This window comes from Pinus tabuliformis, chromosome 2_1, assembly GCF_031772625.1.
Source record: "Pinus tabuliformis cultivar Carrire ecotype Pingquan chromosome 2_1, CPIR1, whole genome shotgun sequence".
In the NCBI taxonomy this organism is placed as follows: domain Eukaryota; kingdom Viridiplantae; phylum Streptophyta; class Pinopsida; order Pinales; family Pinaceae; genus Pinus; species Pinus tabuliformis.
The window spans coordinates 233,337,552-233,358,788 of record NC_142299.1 but is presented as its reverse complement, the minus strand read 5'-3'; the positions used below and the strand labels follow the sequence as shown (position 1 = coordinate 233,358,788).

At 39.7% G+C, this 21,237-nt stretch overlaps 1 protein-coding gene across 1 annotated transcript in view; it reads left to right on the top strand.

Moving 5' to 3' along the window:
- Positions 1–1,330: 1,330 nt before the first annotated feature.
- The window catches only part of LOC149199583 (N-terminal nucleophile aminohydrolases (Ntn hydrolases) superfamily protein), a 107,903-nt gene continuing 87,996 nt past the window's right edge, over positions 1,331–21,237 (top strand). The window contains exons 1-5 of the mRNA XM_089402493.1: positions 1,331–1,581; positions 1,693–1,846; positions 13,024–13,088; positions 13,184–13,564; positions 13,664–13,722. Coding sequence (XP_089258619.1) covers positions 1,486–1,581; positions 1,693–1,846; positions 13,024–13,088; positions 13,184–13,564; positions 13,664–13,722 — 755 coding nt within the window. The 5' untranslated portion in view covers positions 1,331–1,485. The remainder of the gene's footprint in view (positions 1,582–1,692; positions 1,847–13,023; positions 13,089–13,183; positions 13,565–13,663; positions 13,723–21,237) is intronic.

Below are 21,237 nucleotides of genomic sequence, written 5' to 3'. Positions count from 1 at the left end.
TACCTTGATTCGACATGTAACTACATCATTGTGTAGAAACAAATTTGGACACTTGTAATAACCCATTAGTGGTTTGTAAGTGGACTAATTTGAATTCCTACTTGATACTTTTACGTTTTAACTAGTTATTATATTAAGGGGATTGATTTTTATTCTTACTCGATACTTCTAGGTTTAACTCGTTATTCTATTTCCCAAAGTGTAGATAAGAAGATAGCTTAACTAATCAAAATGAATATAGATCTTACTCCAAATCAATAATATAATTTCAACTTAAATATATCTAAAGGAAACCAAATATCTCAATTTTTTTTCATTATTAAATTGTACTTAGGTCGAGACCAACTCACATGTTGGATGGAAAAATGATTTGCTCAATAGTGGGATGTTGTCACTAGGATTGTGCAAGACTTGCTCAAGCCTAGACACCTCTTGGGATAATTTCATTTTGATATTTAGCCATGATAATCAATAACTTATTGGAGTGATCTAGGCTAGGTTTGGATTCAAACCTACGAATTGCCACTATAACTCAAGGGTATATCCAACAATATGCAAGCTAGATATATCGATAACTTATGACATAACAAGGGCCGAGGTGTCCTAAGGCACATTGAAGTGGACCTCTACCCTAGGGGGCGTTTACCCTTATGGCCTTATCACAATAGACTAACATGTCAATTATGAGAATTGAACCTGGGTGGGGAGGAGATCAAACAGTGCACCCAACATCTCAAGCTATGAACCCAGACCCCTTAAATAGTTTTAATTAATCATAACTAACACTTTAGCATAGGGAGCACACACCCATGAGGTGTACACCAATTAGTTTGTGTGGGGTTTACAATTCAACAAGTCTTATGTTCAAACCTCATAGGGAAAAGTTGAGAATAAGAATCACATATGGGGACAATTAACTATCACATGAGACATCTAGACTTAAAAAGAAAAGAAAAGAAACCATAGTGGTCAAAACACTTAATTACGATTTGCAAAATTGAAAATTTATAACCCAAAAATAAAAATAAAGATTTAAAACAAAAAAAAATCTGAAAACCCTTACTTTTATGTATTAAATGTTATATGAAACAGAAATATTTTTAACTTATCAAATCTATACCATCCACACTTTTTATTTTTAAATAGAAATACTAAAACTCCTTTCCGAAATATACCATGCTTATCGACATAATAAAACCCCAATTACTTTTAATTACATTTAAAGCTAATGCAAATGCGGAGTGAACCCACGTAAACACATTTACGAGCAGAAGACTCATCAATTAACCATTCATCCACAACAAATAATTTTAAGGAATATGTTGGAAAAGCAATAAGCCACCTACCTCCTCACCGTGCATCGAAGTCTATGTGCATTAGAGTCAAAACAGAAATGGTCATCACGCATTTTTGAACCGAGCTAGCCTTGACACAGCCGAAGCCCAATTTGCCACAATGCATAATTGACAGGAGAGGGCCTCAACAATGCCAACCCTTTGTCAAACGATCCTCTACCCAGTGCTGCTACTCTCATTTTTGCTGTCTACGACGTCGTCTCAGATCCCTTATAATTTGCCACTGGTAATCCTCTGCAGGAAATGATAAAACATTTTATGATGTATTTGCCATAAAGTGGATTTTCTGAGATGGGTTTGTTACATATAATTCTTAATTTTGATCTTTGATTGGCAGGAACTCGAGAGAAAGTCCCCGCTAGTTATTAGCACTTGGCCTTTCAGGGAAGCAGTCCGGGCAGCCTGGAATGCAGTGGAGAGTGGATTATCTGCTGTTGATGCAGTGGTAGAGGGCTGCTCAACCTGTGAAGATCTCGGCTGTGATGGCACCGGTAATTCTTTTTTCAGTAACCAGGCAATTATACCGGTTATTTTATTCTCTTTTATAAGTAATTTCGCTTTTGATTGATCGTTAGGAGATAGGAATCCCAACTTGTAATAATACGGAACAAATCTAGTTAAACTGATAGTTTATTTGGAACCTCTAACACGGATATTCGAAAAAAATAGGTAAGGAAATTTGTAATTAAAAGTATTTGCCAGAATCTGAGAATTTTTCTTCAGAAATGTATAACTTCTGGGTTCGCTGGATGTCAGTGCTGGCCTCTTTCTTGGAAAAAAAAATTTCTGCAATGCTTTGGGCGGTGGGTTCTTGCGGTCTTCGGTGGTTTATATTGCTCTGGCCGTGGGCTGTTACAGTTTATGCTGCTTTTCTTGCAAGGATTAGTTGGATCACTGAGCGCTGGCAGCGGAAGAGAAAGAGAGAGGCTAGCAGTGGCAGAGCAAGCTCGGGAAGTCTAAGCGTGTATACATCTCTTGCTGCTTGGCATGAGAAAATTACTGGGTATAATATCATGATTGTGGACTAACATTGCACTATGTGCCAGACGAATTACGAATAAACTCACACGGAATCGTTCGCACACAGAGTCGAATGTTTCAGTTTTCCTATTATTTGAGAAAAAATGGATAAATTAAGGAACTACATTTTAATATGCAGACAAATTTGAATTTTCACCTCTTTTAAAATCAACACCTTTACCCCAAATATATAACAAAACTATAACAATTACAAACATATTGATTATCAATAAAACGTTCGTTTAGACTCAGAAACTACGAAACTGTTAATTTGACTTAACATGTTCTTTGCTCAGGTTAGTTACGTCAGTCAACCATTTGCTCATTAGTCCATTAGCAATCACATTAAACATTATATGACAGTAACTAACGAAAGAACATAAATGATAGATGCTGAAGACAAGTCAAGACAGAAGGACACGAGAATATGGCTCAAGCCAGGGAAAAACCGATCAATTCTTCTTATAATTAATCATTAAATTTTCGGAAGAGAGAGAGGGGTAAAGTACAATGATTCAAAGTCAATACTGACTTGCCAATCTGAAGATCTGATCATCACAGTCCTTAGACAAATAAATGATTCACTCAAAACTGTAATCCTGGCATGAACTGGAGACAAACAGCTGAAGAGGGTAGGTCTGGTTAGGGCTGCTTAGGGATAACTGTTATCCATTCTGATTGCACCAAAACACCTCCTCATAACTGCGGCTGAGCTTGATATGCAAGGGGCTTCCCTTAGGGCTGGTCTCTGCTCATATAAGGCATCTCGGCCTCCTTTATTTAGGCTATATAGACTGCGGCTCTTCCGGAGATAATAGGTCAGTGATGCATCCTCATAAGGAGAGGGTTTCTTTTTTATCTTAACCACAGACAAGCCCAGAAACAATTCTACTAACTCGGCCTGCCATTCTGCTCCTGAACATGGACCTGCTAGGATAAGATTGCCCACACAAAATTGCCCAGACCTGCGGCTGTCCATCTGAGAGATTCTCGGCCCTAGTGCAGAAGATAACCCAGAAACTGACCTTCATTTGATCTCCTTGAAGACCTCGGTTGCCTCAGACATGCATCCAAGCCTTTTTGATGTGTCCAAAATGAGGGAAAAGGCACCTCTATATATACAATTTGATGGAGGTCAAGGGATGTGACCATTGGGTTTGATGAGCCGACATAAGGGAGAGGCTGACCTTCATAATATACTCGTGTTAAAATTGGCAACTAGGCCAAACTCCACATGGGTCATCTTATTTATGACAGCTGATATTTTTCTTGGATTCCTCTCTCCGGGAGGTGTAGGGTTGATCTAAAGATCATCCAATTCCGACATGTACAAATGAAAATATGGATTTATTTATATTATGGACAAATTGTCAAGGTTGGCTAGCAAGCAAAACAGGCACTCAAACCCCCAATTCATCCTCAACATTGCATATAAAAAGGAGACCTCAAGTCATTTTACCATCATCTCATTTCACATTTCTCTCTCCTCTTGTGATTGGGTACGCATTTCTGGGCAATCTTCTCTCTCACATGTGTGAAGGAAAGGAGGACAGATTTTTGTTGATTTCATTGACCAGCGTTGACCGAGCTGCAGGGAGGCTGTTTGACTGCATTGACTTGATGTGCTTACCTGTTTTGACTTCAGTTTGGGTGAGGTATCTCTGTCTTAGCAGGCCGCAGATTTGGGCACAAAAACCAAGGCAATCTGACCTCTCCTTTGACCAGCGTTGACTGTACGAGGGTTGGCCGCAGGGTGGACTTTCATTGACCAGTTTTGAATGGACTTTTTCGGACTGTTTTGGGCTGATTAGACTTGCTGTTGGAGGTTGAAGTTGATTGGGTTTGACCGAGCTAAATTGAGGAAGAATTCTGCCTTGTTGACTGGTGTTGACTTCTTTGGTTAAGGCTCTTTTGCTGCTGTCATAAATTATCAGATTTGTAAATTGTACTCTCTCTTTTCTGTTGAACTATTGAAGAATATAAGAAGAATTAATCAAGGATTTTCCCACATTGGGGTTTGTCCCTGATTGGTGCCACATCTTGTGTCCTCTTGTCTTGGCTTGTCTTCTACTGTTTATGTTTATGTTCTATCAGCTTTTTACTATCATGTTGATGTGATTGCTGAATTGGATATTGATATTGGGCTAATAAAGAAATTGATGTAAAATTGCTCTAAAGCATAGAACATACTATTTTTGCCTAAAATTAACATGGTATCAGCGTTGAGGTGAAGACAAAGCCCAAGCAAGAGTGAAAGAGAAATCACCAAAGACAGTTGGACAAGGACAAAAGGCTCAATGGGTTCCTCATCCCACTTCTCAACTGAAGACAAGCTCTGTGAAAAATTTGTCTCTCATGGATTGAAGATGTCTCTTGATTTGACCTTGGAAGAACAAGAAATGTTGGATTATATGAAGGGTAAAATCCCTGAGCCTCCTTCAAATGCACCGGTTGCTCCAAGACCAAGTACAATAGGGCTGAAGTCAAAGCAAAGAAGATTACTAGAGATTCCATTGACAAGTGTCTGGTGGCCTACATCTCCGAACTGAAGACCTCCAAGGAGATCTACGACAGGTTGATCAACATGTTCAAGGTTAGTAATGCTAATCAAATTTTATTTCTCAAAAATAATTTAAAGGATATTAAGAAGGGAAAGGACGAGGATATTTAATCCTACTTCTTAAGGATCATTGAGATCAAGAATGATCTACTTTCGATTAGAGAGGTCATTCTTGAAAGGGAACTTACTCTCACCACCCTTGGAGGACTCCCACCTGAGTGGTATGTATTTAGAACCACTATACTCAACAATGGTCGAATTCCAGAGTTTGAAGAATTGATGTCGAGATGTGTTCAAGAAGAAACAAGAATGGTGGAGCAAGAAATGCCTTCTAATAGAAGCAACCCCATTGATGGTAAGGTATTTCTTGCTCCACCATTCTTGTTTCTTCTTGAATGTATCTCGACATCAATTCTTCAAATCCTGGAATTCGATCATTATTGAGAATAGTGGTTCTAAATATATATTAGTCGGGTGGGAGTCCTCCAAGGGTAGTGATAGTAAGTTCCCTGTCAAGAATGACCTCTCCAATTGAAAGTAGATCATTCTTGATCTCTGTGATCCTTAAGAAGTAGGATTGAATATCCTCGTCCTTGCCCTTCTTAATATTCTTTAACTTATTTTGAGAAATAAAATTTGATTAGCATCACTAACGTTGAACATGCTGATCAACCTGTCGTAGATCTCCTTGGAGGTCTTCAAATCGGAGATGTAGGCCACTAGACTCTTGTCAATGGAATCTCTTATATTCTTCTTTGCTTTGATTTCAAACCTATTGTATTTGGTCTTCGCAGCAGCCGGTGCATTTGAAGGAGGCTCAGGGATTTTACCCTTAACATAATCCAACACTTCTTGTTCTTCCAAGGTCAAATCAAGAGACATCTTCCATCCATGATAGCCAGATCTTTCACGGAGCTTGTCTTCAGTCGGGAAGTGGGATGAGGAACCCATTGAGCCTTTTGTCTTTGTCCAACTATGTTTGGTGATTGTTTTTTCACTTTTGCTTGGGCTTTGTCTTCACCTCAACTCTGATTCCATGTTAATTTTAGGTAGCAATGGTATGTTCTATGCTTAAGAGCAATTTTACTTCAATTTCTTTATTAGCCCAATATCAATATCCAGTTAGCAATCACATCAACATGATAGTAAAATGCAGATAGAACATAAACATAAACAGTAGATGACAAGCCAAGACAAGAGGACACAAGATGTGGCACCAGCCAGGGACAAACCCCAATGTGGAGAAACCCTTGATCGTTTCTTTTTATATTCTTCAATAGTTTAGCAGAGAGAGAGTACAATTTACAAATCTGATAATTTATGACAGGAGCAAAAAGCCCTAACCAGAAAAGTCAATGCTGGTCAACAGGGCAGAATTCTTCCTCTATTCAGCTCAGTCAAACCCAGTCAACTTCGGCCTCCAACAGCAAGTGTAATCAGCCCAAAACAGTCTGAAAAGTCCAGTCAAAACTGGTCAACGAAAGTCAACCCTACGGCCAGCCCTAGTACAGTCAACGCTGGTCAAAGGAGAGGTCAGATTGCCTCGGTTTTAGTGCCCAGATCTGTGGCCTGCTAGGACAGAGATTCCTCACCCAAACCGAAGTCAAAACAGGTCAACACATCAAGTCAACGCAGTCAAACAACCTCCCTGCAGCTCGGTCAATGCAGTCAACATAAATCTGTCCTCCTTTCCTTCGCATGTGTGAGAGAGAAGAATGCCCAGAAATGTGTACCCAATCACAAGAGGAGAGAGAGAGATGTGAGATGAGATGATGGTGAAGATGACATGAGGTCTCCTTTTATATGCAACATTGAGGATGAGTTGGGGGTTTGAATGCCTTTTTTGCTCGCTGGCCGACCTTGACAATTTGTTATAAATAAATTCATATCTTTATTTGTACATGTCGGAATCGGATGATTTTTAGATCAATTCTACACCTCTCGGAGAGACGAATACAAAAAAAGTATTAGTTGTCATAAATAAGATGACCCATGTGGAGTTTGGTCCTCGTTGCCAATTTTAACAATATGTCATCAATAGTAGGGGCAGGTGAACCACTCACCCTTCACACAACGCAATGATAGGGAAAAGTGAACCACTCACCCTGTACACAGCGCATCAATAGGGGAAAGTGAACCACTCACCCTATGGTCGCTCATAGCTCAATAAGTACCCCAAGTCCTCAGGAGCTCCCAGAGCTCAATTTTCAACCAAGGATCCCTTCATATAGGGAATAGTGCCAATCTGCGTCCTGAAAGTCAAGACTAGATCAATAGGAGCCTCACAGCTCCATTCAGCAGCATACAGATGTATATATATAGCAGAAATATTGATTTACAGCAGAGAGCTTGGCAGCACTTAGCAATCATCTGCTTCTTATATATCTTGATGAAGAAAATATTTGACAGATCTTACTCCTTACTCAAGGAGACCATAGCCTAAACATGACTTTCTAGGGTACACAGTGTCCACCAGACAGCCTGCTCATCATGAGATCTTTCTACTCAAACATGCCATAAAACAGGAGTGTCCTTTGCTGTACCATATAAAATGGTATGTGAAATACTGGATTTTCGGAATCTTCTTCTGCAATATATAATGACGGTGTGCACAAATGGCTCACTGAAGAGCTTCTTCAATAGATTGGCTTCATAGTAAGCCATGCTTGCTGTTTTATACATTCTGCTTCAATGGTGCTTCCAGAGTAACAGACTTAAGTCTTTGATTTGTTCAAGAAATGAAGGTGGTCCCCAAGAGATATAGTACTACTTAGATGAGCTTTCCATTTATCAGACCAGCAGTGTACTTCAGATCATACTTGATCTTAATGAGCAGCTATCCAATATATATATATATATGAGGCTTATCCTTAAATTGTCTTAAAGTCTTTGTATCAAGGCATACACCAGTGTTGACTATGACCGGTTCAGCAACTTCTCTATTTTATCAGACCTTTAAGCTTAAGAACAAATCTAGGTCTTTCATCAACTCCCTCTTATATAGATAAATGAGAGGATCTTTATCTGTTGGACAAACATCATTAATAGCTGAACCCAAACACTATAGCTCCATCTGAAGCCTTGCTTTGGGTAATCAGAGATGAGACTTTCCATGAGGTTATTGCAACATCAAACTTTGAAGAACCTTCAGGTTAAAGAAGAGAATCCTGAAGTCCTCCTTCATTCAGAGAGAAGGAATCCTCCTATGAGATTATCTCAAGACAGTTGTATTATCTTTCATTGCTAGATGAGAGCTACCAATATATCAAATTACTGGATCCATGAAGAGGAGAGGTCCTTTTATATTAAGACCATTCATCATAAGATCCTTACTTAATGCAACCAAGATGTCAAGGATCTGTAGTGCATTTTCATCAAGGCACCTCCGCTGACAAGGGTTGTTACAAAGAACTGCACCAAAGTGCCATGCACTTCTTCTCCTAGCTGTTCTTCAAGATTGAAAGCTTCAAGTGTGCTGCAATTTCTTTTACTGTAGGATCCCTGTAGCTTCTTCTTAGACTGTCATGATATCATGCATAATGCAGGACTGAAAGGAGACCATAGATGTGGCTGAGCTAAATATGTTGAGATGCCATACATATAGAAGAGTTGATATAACCAAGCATCTCTATTGTGCAGACTTTTATTTCAGATCCTTCAGGACCGTTCCCTTCAGAGAGATCCAGGATTTCTGCCTACTGACATGTCTTCAGCAGAACCTCTGCTCTGAAAGTTCAATTAATTCTGTTAAAGATGCCAGAAACTATCCTTCTTTCCAATGTAACCAAAAATCTATATATAGTGGGATCTGTGTAGCCTTTGTAAATAAAAGAAATCTCAACAGGTGGGCTCAACTATTGAAAGAAATATATGAGCTGATGTAGATTGTGCAAATCAAGGATCTCATACAGAGGCATATATTCTTATCTTTGTATAGATGCATTAATCCTTTTATAATCTATAAGAAGATAAGAGATTTGTGGTTTTTCCTTTCAAGTGGAGAGGTTTTGGCCCTGGCTTGCAGTCTATATCTTGTGTACTATTGATCTTCTTGTTTTGGTAGCTGTTTGATGATAAGACTAACATAATAATACAAGAAGAAGCTAATAAGTAAGAAAAAGTAAAAGGACATCACAAGCAGTTATCAAGCTAAAGATAAATCATCCTATCTATTGCCCTCTAGATTTCTCAACATTATGATGATTGCCAATCACTTTCAATCCTTTTATGCTATTATCCAAAACGATGATGAGCCTTTACTGATGATTCATCATCCTATGTCTCTTTTTCTAGCCTCTTTTTGTATGGAGAAGATTTTGAAGAGAAGCTCGGAAAATCAACAGAGAGGTACAAATGTCAATATACTATCCATGGCCATGAATTTTTCACAACTTAGATTGTGAACAAATCTTATCATCATAATGATACTATCGTTGAAAACTTGTCAAAATGCCATGACTGCTTTGAACTTATCTTAATGTTGACTGCATGTATGAATGTAAGATAATGTCAATAATGGTCTGCCTGTAAATATGATGTCATGCCAATAGAAATCTTTATAGTAGAGGGATAAGAGGGCACACGTACTGCAGAAGCTATTTCGATATATATATATATAAAACCATAGTGACTTCTTATAACTGGAGTAACAATGCATCCAATACGGATCAACTTACACGTCTGAGATGATATCCATACCATAATATTCTGAACCCATACTCTGATTGCTATGACTTATATATATATGGTTCAGCCATACTTTCATGTGCTGAGAACTCGAGATTGCAAAGAAATGCGATGAGAGCAGAATCATACAAGATGCTGAACAGTGATAGAATCACATCTGTAATGTAAACTGTAGGACCGTTCCAATTGTGTCAAGACATTAAAAAAAATTTGAGTCCACTGTATTATGTCATGTACAAAAGGGACCATGCTAAATGAGATTGAGCAATACCATTTTCAGAGGAACTGAGCCAACTGAGTGATGCGACATAAAACATTGTTACTGTTCTAAGACAGATTTCCCTGGCATGTAAGTATAGTGAGAACTCCTTGAAGATGGGATCTCTTCCAAGGATCTCAGAGAAACATCTACTACTCTATCCCTTTTTGGGAGTACACGGCTTCATTCTGGCTGCAAGCCTGATGATTTGATCTTTCAAAACAGTTATTTTAACCCTTCAAGCAGGGCACCACAGTGGCTCGACCCTATCACAGAAGATTTCTATCTTCAAAGCGAAGTATCCTTCCAAAAACAAAGGCACAGAAGAGTCAGACTTTACCAGGGATAAAGAGAATTAGCACTGAACTGCTGATACGAACAGTGATCATAGTGATTATACCCAGAATTTGATGGAGGAAATTTGGATTCATGGAACCTTCTGAAATATATTCCGGCCTAGGGTTTGGTACTCTTAAGCGATGCCTAGGACTGTGATTTCTTAGATAAGAAACTCGGCTTCAAATGTAATGAACCAAAAGGGATAAGATGAATGCAAAACCATACCTGTTATCTGAAATGTTCCAGAGATCTTAGATTAAAACGGGGATCTCAGAGATAGATATCTCCTGCACTTATTCTTTTGGGATCAGTCCTCTAAAATGAGTATTGTAATACTTCAAACAAATATCTGTAGTGGCTTGGCCTTACCTCCAGGGATCATAGAAGATTTAAGAATATCCTTCTATATGCTTACGATGATGATACAGTCTCAAGCTTGACTGAATAGGACTGCTAAATAATCCTCCAAAAATATATTACAAAGCACTGGAACATACCTTGTTGACTTCCAACTTTTGCCCATGATGATTGAGTTGCTCTTGGATTGGTGCCCATGTTCACTGATTAGGGCTTGTAGAAGGCCTTAAGAAAATACCACAGATTTGTCATTCTTGAACTCGGACTTGCCCTACCACAGAGGGCTGAAGGTATCAATGAAATTCTTCAGATGCTTCTTAGTGATTGCAATCTCTTTAAGCTTGGGCTTGTCCTCACCTGAGCTCTGATACCATGTTAATTTGAGTTAACATGTTCTTTGCTTAGGTTAGTTACTTCATTCAACCATTTGCCCATTAATCCATTAGCAATCACATTAAACATTATATGACAGTAACTAACGAAAGAACATAAATGATAGATGCTGAAGACAAGCCAAGACAGAAGGACACGAGAATATGGCTCAAGCTAGGGAAAAAACCCAAGATGGGGAAAACCCTTGATCAATTCTTCTTATTATTAATCATCAAATGTTCGGCAGAGAGAGATAGCTAAAGTACAATGATTCATAGTCAATAATGATAGATGCTGAAGACAAGCCAAGACAGGAGGACACGAGAATATGGCTCAAGCCAGGGAAAAAACCCAAGATGGGGAAAACCCTTGATCAATTCTTCTTATTATTAATCATCAAATGTTCGGCAGAGAGAGATAGCTAAAGTACAATGATTCATAGTCAATACTGACTTGCCACTCTGAGGATCTGATCATCACAGTCCTTAGACAAATAAACGATTCACTCAAAACTGTAATCCTGGCATGAACTGGAGACAAACAGCTGAAGAGGGTAGGTCTGGTTAGGGCTACTTACGGATCACTGTTATCCATTCTGATTGCACCAAAACACCTCCTCATAACTGCGGCTGAGCTTGATATGCAAGAAGCTTCCCTTAGGGCTGGTCTCTGCTCATATAAGGCATCTCGGCCTCCTTTATTTAGGCTATATAGACTGCGGCCCTTCCTGAGATAATAGGTCAGTGATGTGGCCTCATAAGGAGAGGGTTTCTCCTTTATCTTAACCACAGACAAGCCCAGAAACAATTCTACTAACTCGGCCTGCCATTCTGCTCCTGAACATGGACCTGCAAGGATAAGATTGCCCATACAAAATTGTCCAGACCTGTGGCTGTCCATCTGAGAGAGTCTCAGCCCTAGTGCAGAAGATAACCCAGAAACTGACCATCCTTCGACCTCCTTGAAGACCTCGGCTGCCTTAGACATGCATCCAAGCCTTTTTGATGTGTCCAAAATGAGGGAGAAGGCACCTCTATATATACAATTTGAAGGAGGTCAAGGGACGTGACCATTGGGCTTGATGAGCTGACATATGGGAGAGGCCGACCTTGATAATATACTTGTTAGAGTACATAAATTCAAAAACCCACTTCTCCTTATCCAAATTGACGAGCTTTAGGTCAATTTTGGTCCTCTCAAAGAAAGGAATTCAATGCCATAATTATCTTCTTCAAAGGATCAGTCCAAAGTGGAATTTGGCTCTAGTTGCCAATTTTAACAGAAACTGGTAAAGTGTACAATTGGGTGCACACCTGTTGCCATTGTAGGCACTCCCATTTCCGACGAGTCCACAGCCCACTGACCGCTATCTGATACAACTATATCATTCCAGAAAACCCTTAATTTCTGCTACTTTTGAACTAGCCATTATATACAATTGAACATATAGCAGCAGCCATTTGTTTGGCATGCACAGATTTGCTAGCGTGTTTTTCAGTAATCAAAAAACTTTTTGCATATTTCTATTAAAATATTTTGAGCAAACATACCACTTGGGAGTGTTGTTACAAAGACAGATAACATAATTCACATTGGCTTGCAGGTCTAATTCTGGTCTGTTGAAGTTTTCTATATCTACTCTTGCTCTTAAGGTCTGAGCTTTTCATCGCTTGCCTTTCTTTCTTTACAGATTTCTTGGATAACATTCCAGCCTTCTTCTTGGTGTCAGATTCAAAATTCAATTGCTGACGTGCTTTTCTGGGTTATCAATCTCCTGCTTCCTTGCCTCTCTGTCTCTTTTGGCAGAGGGTTTGATAAAATCTGATCCAATGTCGAAACTGGAGGCACAGGCTGGCTCATTGCCTAGATTTATTGATGTTCGCTCAGTGTTTTGTCATAATTTTAATACTTTTTTTCATTAATAGTTTACAACTTGTGTGTGCTGCAATTTTTCCTGTATGCTTTGTATGCCAAATGACATCTATCCAGATTTGTGAGTTAGCTTTCCCAACATATTAATGTCTTTAGAATTTTGTTTCTGTGCTTAAAATGAGCTTTTTTTATGATCTTTACAGTGGGGCCAGGTGGTAGCCCAGATGAGAATGGAGAAACTGCCCTTGATGCCATGGTCATGGACGGGGTAAGACTGATAAAATCCCTCTCTGTTTTTAAACTTTTCCTTATTTATGCCCAAATTGATAAATTTGGATTTTATTATCCCAAGGGCTGTCTCAGATGACTATGGAGGTTGGAGCTGTAGCTGGCATGCGATTTGTCAAAGGAGCAAGTAAAGCAGCAAAACTAGTGCTTCAACATACCAAACACACTCTGCTTGTTGGTGATCAAGCTTCAGCTTTCACTCTCTCTATGGGGCTACCTGGACCAACAAATTTGAGTTCCCCAGAATCACAGGCAAAGTGGACAAATTGGAAAGAACATGGCTGTCAACCAAATTTTCGGAAGAATGTAGTTCCTGAGAATGGATGTGGACCTTACCATCCTTCTATGAGGACATCTGAATTGGAAACTGGTCATTCTGCATCAGATGTCAACACATGTTCGAAGCACATTAGCCGTCTAAACCATGATACAATTTCTATGACAGTAATTGATAAAGTAACTTCAGAACCTACAGTGCCATATGAATATCTGAAATTGCATTACTAATTCTTAATTTTAAGGAAAAGTTTTATGAATTGGATATTATTTCTACAGCTGGGACATATTGCTGCTGGAACGTCTACAAATGGAGCCACCTTTAAGATCCCTGGCAGGTAAAATCTGCAATCTGTCAATCCAAGCATTTGAATTATGAAGGGACATGTGACTACTATTTATTAAAACTGGTTTCTGCAGAAATTTAGGTGTCGAAGTACAAGGGAAATCAAAGGCTATTATTTTTCCATACCTTTTAATATTTAATATTATGGGCTGTAAAAGGAACTCTTTTTGCTTCTCATATTTTGTCAGGGCAACACCCTATTTATCATCTTCTCTGGGTTATCTTTCATACTCAACATGGATAAGCGAAGTTTGTGACTCCTTAAAGTCAAATTTACATCTCTGACTTGAATAAGTATTGATACAATGTGAACTGCAAATTGAAGAAACTTGTATTCTAGGTTAATTGATCATTATATGTGTACTGTTATTAGAGAATTATAGAATATGTCTTAAGCTAAGTCACATGACACAAGGACACGGGACATGGAGGACACGAAAATACAAATATCCGACATGTGACATGGCGGCCCCCCGAAACATGAAATGGAGGACACGTTATATATTATATATTAAAAAATATAAAAAATTAGTGAATTACACATTAAATATAAAATTTATAAAACATTTACAGGATGATAATACAAATTCAATTACACAATCAATGCATATAACCAAAATAGCATTGAGTGCAAATGCAATCCATCTCTGAACCAAAAAATACATCAACAAAGAGGCCCTAAATGGCCTGCACAGTTCAAAAAAGTCATGCTTTGAGACTACAACAAATAACTAGCACTATATATCATCAAAATCATTGCCTATATTGGGATTCTCATCATCAATATCATCCTCTAAGCATTAAAATAAGATAGAAAAAGCTTAACATGTAAAATCAAGATTTTGTTTGAATGATGGGTGTTTTTTTACTCTGGCCATGATAGAGGAGTTCGACAATCAATGGCACCAACATCAAGGTACATAGAGGGTTTGGTTCTCTTAATTAAATGCTAGTTCCATAACCTCATACATGATAGACTCCAATGGAAACGTTGTATACCCCCAATCCTGAAATCCCAAAAGCTGTTAAGTCTACTGGATTTTGAGTGGGACCTAAAATTCTACTTTTTCCACATGAAATTCAATGAAGTCAAAACTACTCTCAAACATCCCGAGTCAATCATTAGTAATGTTAAAAATTTAAGAAACATGAAAATGAAAGATAAAGGAGAATGCCACTTTTACTTAATAGCATTAGTAGGGCCTGGACAAATCCACTTCCCAACGCTTGGAATCCCTTCTAACATTGCTTAATTACCCTTAGATGCACTCCAAAACCTTTGAGAGTTCCAAAACTATGACTGAATTGCATGAGAATGAGGCAATAAATAGATTTTAGGATGTTTTTTCCATAGGACGCGTGTCCAAATTTTGGGACACTAGTAGGGCCCCTATCCAACACTGGTGAAACTTGTGTCCTACGAATAGGACATGAGTCAAACTCATGTCGGATGTGTCATGCACGTGTCGTGTCCAACACCAAGGATTCAAGACATGAGGGGAGGGGGGAGGATGTGTTAGGTGACTTAGGTCTTCAGGTAACTTCTAGCATTGTCCATTTCCAAAATGTGCATTGTTTTTCTAAGTTGGTGTCGATACTTTCTTTGAATGTCACTTTTACTTATTAACATTAGTAGGGCCTGGACAAATTCACTTCGAAACACTTGGAATCCCTTCTAACATTGCTTAATTTCCCTTAGTTGCACTCGAAAACCTTTGAGAGCTCCAAAATTGTGATTGAATTACGTGAGAATGAGGTAGTAAATGGATTTCATGATTTTTTTTTCACAACATCCGTGTCCAAATTTTGGGACACCAATAGGACTCTTGTCCGTTACTAGTCGAACTCATGTCATACAAATAGGACACGAGTCAAACTTGTGTCAGACATGTGTCACCCACGTGTCGTGTCCGACATGAAGGATTCAAGACATGAGGGGGGGAGGATATGGCAGGGGACTTAGGTCTTCAGGTAAGTTCCAACATTGTTCATCTCTAAAATGTGCATTGCTTTTCTAAGTTGGTGTCACTACTCTCATTACTTTATTTACAAACCAATAGGTTCTTAATACTTTGCTTCAATTGATTCATAGTTATTTTCTAACAATCTTCATAATTTTGATCTTTCTTAATTAATAAAAAGGCTTGCTCAATATCAACACCAATTGTTGATTTTTTTGTAGCATCGAGAGGTATTCCCGTATGTCTAAAGGGTCTTCAAGTCGACCCTAGATGAATTGTGCAAATTATTATTTTGGAAAAGTCAATTCGGCCAACTAGTGAAGGGACGTGTCCCTTGGGTTGTCACACTCCTTAGACGAGCATCAATAGATGATGTGACATCTCATTTGATCACCAACGAAGAGCAAGTATGAGCAAAGAGAAATTTGTTTCGGAGATCATCTTTTCTATACTTTTATCTCTTTCCCTTGGTTGCACGTGTGAGAAGAAGGAAGAGTTTGACCAACGAGTTTTAACTTTGTTTGATCAAGTTGACTTGACCTTTGACCGAGCTGCTTTGACTAAAGTTGATTGCAGGAGGGGCTGCATGGGATTTGATTGCAAATCAAAAGGATTTGACTGTAGACCGCAGGGCTGAAATTTGATCGCCAGCGAATTTGACCAGGGTGAGTTGACTAGCATTGATTTTCTTCTTTTTTTGGCTAGTTTGACCAGCATATGTTTTGACTAGGTTTGACTAGAATTCGACTTGGATTATTGGCACAAATTTCTAGACAAACTGTTGATTTGTAAACCTTGCTGAAGAATAATTTCTCCTAAGAAAAGTTGTTGGGTTTTCTCCCAGGGTAAAAATATTGTCTCTTTCGTGCATGGCTATCTTTCTGTGATCTTTACTATTTCCGGTACATTTACTATTGAGATTTTCTAAAGTGTAATTATTCAATGATAGCAGTGGCATAAAACACTGATTGAAAATCATTAGGAAGTAATTACCTGGCAAAAAATTGTATTCTATTGCGCTAGCCTTAGAATATCAACATGGAATTAGAGCCTTATTGAAAGAGCAACCATTGAAGTAAACCTAAGAGACAATAATTAGCAGCTTGATTGAAAATGTTGCCAAGTCTCAGAGTAGAAGACAAGCTGGATGGTGCTATTAATTTTAGATCTTGGAAGACTAGGATACTTCTTATCTTGGAAGAAAATGACCTTTAGGATCATGTGAAGGAAGTCATTCTAGAGCCAGAGGGAGCTAAGGAGAAAGCCAAGCATAAGAAGAATGAAGCCAAGGCTAAGAGAATCTTGATATATTCTATAAAGGACCACTTGATTCCACATGTAGCTGATTTGAAGACTGCGAAAGAAGTGTATAATGCTTTGGTGAGATTGATCTAGAGTGACAACACTAGTAGGAAGTTAGCCTTAAGACATCAACTCCATATTATCATGATGACTAGATCAAACTTCGTTGTCTCTTATCTTATGGAAGTCTCTTATTTGAGAGATGAACTTGGAGCCATTGTAGATACCATTGATGATGCAGAGCTTGTTACAGTGTCTCTCAATTGATTTCCTTCCTCATAGGATCCATTTGTTCAGGGAATTTGTGCACAAGAAAAGTTGCCCAAGTTTGATAAGCTATGGGTTGATTGTGTCCAAGAGGGGGTTAGATTGTTGTCTAAGGACCCCTTACGAAGACCTCAGCATGATGAACCTCAAGCACTTGCAACTCATGTAAGGAAAGGAAAAGGAATAAGAAAGTTTGGAAAGTTTGATAAGAAGAATATAGGTAGAAGACCAACTCCTATTCAGGATCAAAAGAAGAGGTATATGTCAAATATCAAGTGCTTCAATTGTTATGATTTTGGACACTATGCTTCCTAGTGTCCTCAGAAGAAAAGGAAGGAAAAGCAAGATGCATCAACAATCGATGTTGATGATGATGATGGACATCAACCTCAAAAGAAGACAAAGAAATCTAAACTTGATAAGATTACAGATGGACTTTGGAAAGAGTACTTCTTTTGACATTCATTAATGATTTTTTCCCATGAATGCCAAGGATGAGGTCTTCAACAGGATCCAAGAGTTTAGGGCTCAAGTAGAAAACTTGACAAGGAAGAAGATCAAGGTTTTTGAGGTCAGATAATGGAGGAGAGTATACTTCCAAGGACTTCAATGATTTCCTACAAGGAGGCAAGAATCAAGAGGGAGTAGTTAGTTCCCTATAGCCCTCAACAATTTCTTCCTTGATCAAGAGATGAGTAATTCCAATCATATTTTTTCTCCTTTTTATTTTTGGTCAACCTATTGTCCTTTTATTTTGTATGCTTTAGATACTAGAAAATGATTGCTTGGTTATGATTTTTCCTCTTTCCATGACCTCCTGAATGGGGTTTGCAGAAAGGAATAACAAGTCCATTGGAAATGCTGGCGATGATTCATGCAGTAGATGGAAACATCGAGAAGTATAAAGTGAGGTTTGTGGCGAGAAGGTTCTCCTAGAAAGAGGAAGTGGACTACAAGGAGACTTTTGCTCCAATTGCCAGATGGTCAGGTTCTTGTATGGCCTAAGGGCTCGAGCATAGACTTAGTAGGAGTGATTGGTGTTCAAAAGGGATGATTGTGTAGATTGTTAAGATGTCCAAGACCATGTCAGATGATTGGAAGAGCTTCTGTTGAAATTTCTAAGTCTATTCGTTAGAAATTTAATCTATATTCTTTTGGTTTATTTATTCTACTTGTTAATTCTGAACAAGTTATTTAAAACATATAAATAACAAAATAAACACAATACAATCTCGACTCTCAACATCTACAGATCAACAGCTGAAAGAAAACAAAGACACAAGTGACACCGTTATTTTTGGACAACTCGTCCCCAGAAAAACCCAATGCGGGAAAACCAGTGCAACAATTCTGAGGGTTTATTATTATGCAGTATATCCTTGAGTACAACTGGGTGCCAAACTGGCTCACCCGACAGAGAAAAACAACCAACAATAATACCTCTCTATTTGAAAACAGGCAGTCATAAACCCGGTCCCATGAAACCCTCTCCAACAACTCTGAAGCACTGCGTCAGCCTCCTGCTGCTTTGCGTCAGCTTTAGAACCCTCTACGTCAGCCCTCTGAGGCACTGCGCAACCTCTGGGACCCTCTGTGTCACTCCTGCTGCCCTTTGCGTGGATGACGCAGGCCCTCTCGCCTTTGCACTGTCTCTGTTGGGCTTTGCGTGGCCTACTCTGGCTTCTGCGTCTCGCTCTCTGCCTCTGTGCTGGTCTCTCGGCACTATCTCTGCCTCTGCACTGGTCTCTCGGCACTATCTCTGCCTCTTTGTCCAGTACTCACTGCCCCTCACTGTTGATCACTGATTCAACTTTGCTTAGCAACCCTGCTGTAGGAAATCGAATGACTGATCACTCTCGTGTATTCTCCAACTGACCCTCAAACCTCCTCTTATACTTTTCCTGTTAGTCCTTCGACGGTCGAGATTACATCTTTAATCAACGACTAAGATTAGATTTGGCTTGATCCATGACTTTTGGAACCTTCTAACCCAATTTTATATCAATACCCATTAATATTTTATTTTTTCTAAGTTTAGACTTAGGAACTCCATTAAAAATATTAATTATTTTAATATCTCCCAAATCTGGTACAATCTACCCAAACCATTTCTGGGTCTTGGAGATCTCAGGTGCTTTAGCCTCTCCACCAATTTTCATGGCTAGAGCACATCCGATGCTACCCCAAATCAACACTCCCTCTTAGCGAGGACTGTGCTCTCGTAATACTCCACCCTGAGCATCACTCTGATTATACGGCACTGGTACATGTGCTGATGCTAGGCCTCCCTGTCTAACATCCTCTGCACTGCTGCATCTTGTACTGTTGCTCTGCCACTGCCACTGCTGCATCCGTACGGCAGCTCCCTCTGCATCCGTGCTGCTGCTGGTCCTTTCTCCCAACACTGCATCTGCATTGCCACCCCCTCTCATCATGTTGCATTGTGCCACTGCCAACTACTACTGCACTGCAACTCAGTTACTGAGAAGGAAGTAACTGATTCACCCAACTACTGACATCCCTGTCAGGCTAGAAATGCTCCCGATGCTAAAGCTCCCTCTGCTGCTATCAAGTGCTCCCTCTACAGCCTCTGTGCTGCTGCAACAACTTCCTGCATCTCGCACTACTGCAAACCTCTCTATGCCATTCTGCACTATTGCAACACTCTTCGTGCCTCTCGCACTGCTGCAGCTTGCTAGCCTCACGCTGCTTGGGAACTCCTACATTGTAGCACTCTCCGCTGCTTCATCCGCATCCGTCTCTACCGACATCTGCCAGTCCCGCTACTCTTTCTTCAGGGCTCTTGTAGCAAGGTATAATCGAAGAGGTTGGGTACCTCAAGGATCCTGCCCCTCATCACCTGTAGTCCTCCTGACTACAGCTCGATGTCTCCCCACCTCTTCTCTAGAGGTACATGAGCACTCATGGCACAATCATCATCCTCCTCTACCTCCTTTTCTGCCTTCGCTGGCGCTGCCTTGGAGTCAGACGCCTCTCCCTTGTTCTTCTTCCTCGAACACTGGTTCGCATAATGACCCAGTTCCCCACAGTTGAAGCACTTAACCTTGGAGAGGTCCTTTTTCTTCCTCTTCTCCTGCTTCCCCGCAGATGCCAGAGCTGCATCCTCTTCCTCTTCCTTCTTGATCCAGACTCCTTTGCTGCTACTTCTCATCTTGCTTAGCCGTCTGATCTCTTCTTGGCGAAGAGCCGCCCACAATTCTTCCCAATCTGGAAGATTCGCCCTGCCCAATATGCTCTGGACAAATGTCTCCCACTCCTCGGAGATTGCGTTTAGTGTGGTCCTCACCATCAACTCTTGATCCGGCGTGGCCCCTATGGAAGTCAGTTGGTCTCGGATCTCCTTCAACCGACCGAGGAAGTGATCTATCTACTCCCCCTTCTGCATCTGATATGATCTCCGCTGATTCTCAAGTAACATCTTCCTCTGCACGGAAGTATGCTGGTACAACATCTTCAAGGTGTCCCACATTTCCTTTGCAGTATCCTTCTCGGCAATATGTTGGACCACACGATCCTTTACCCCATCAAGGATGATGCATTTTGCCTTTGCCATTGCCTCCTTGTGCTTCTCATTATCAGCCGGATCAACTGGGATAGCCATTGTTTTCAAGGCGAAGGCCTTGATGCGATGTCTATCTAGAATGGACAGGATCCTGGCTTTCCAGACCACGAAGTTGGACGCCCCGTCCAGCCTGTCCTAATCCGAAACAAAAATCTTCTGATACGCAGAAATAGATATATAAATAGTTTATTAAAAAGGTGAATTACCGATGATGTTGATTACAATTGGGGTTCCTGGCTTATATACTGCCATGGACACCCTTTGGGGAAAGGGCATGATCTTATGATCGTGCCCTTTCGTCTAATTTAACTGAAAATTAAATAATAAACCTAATCTATTTACATAACATTGCCTTCCTCTCGAAAGAATGCTTTGTCCTCAAAGCATACGTAAT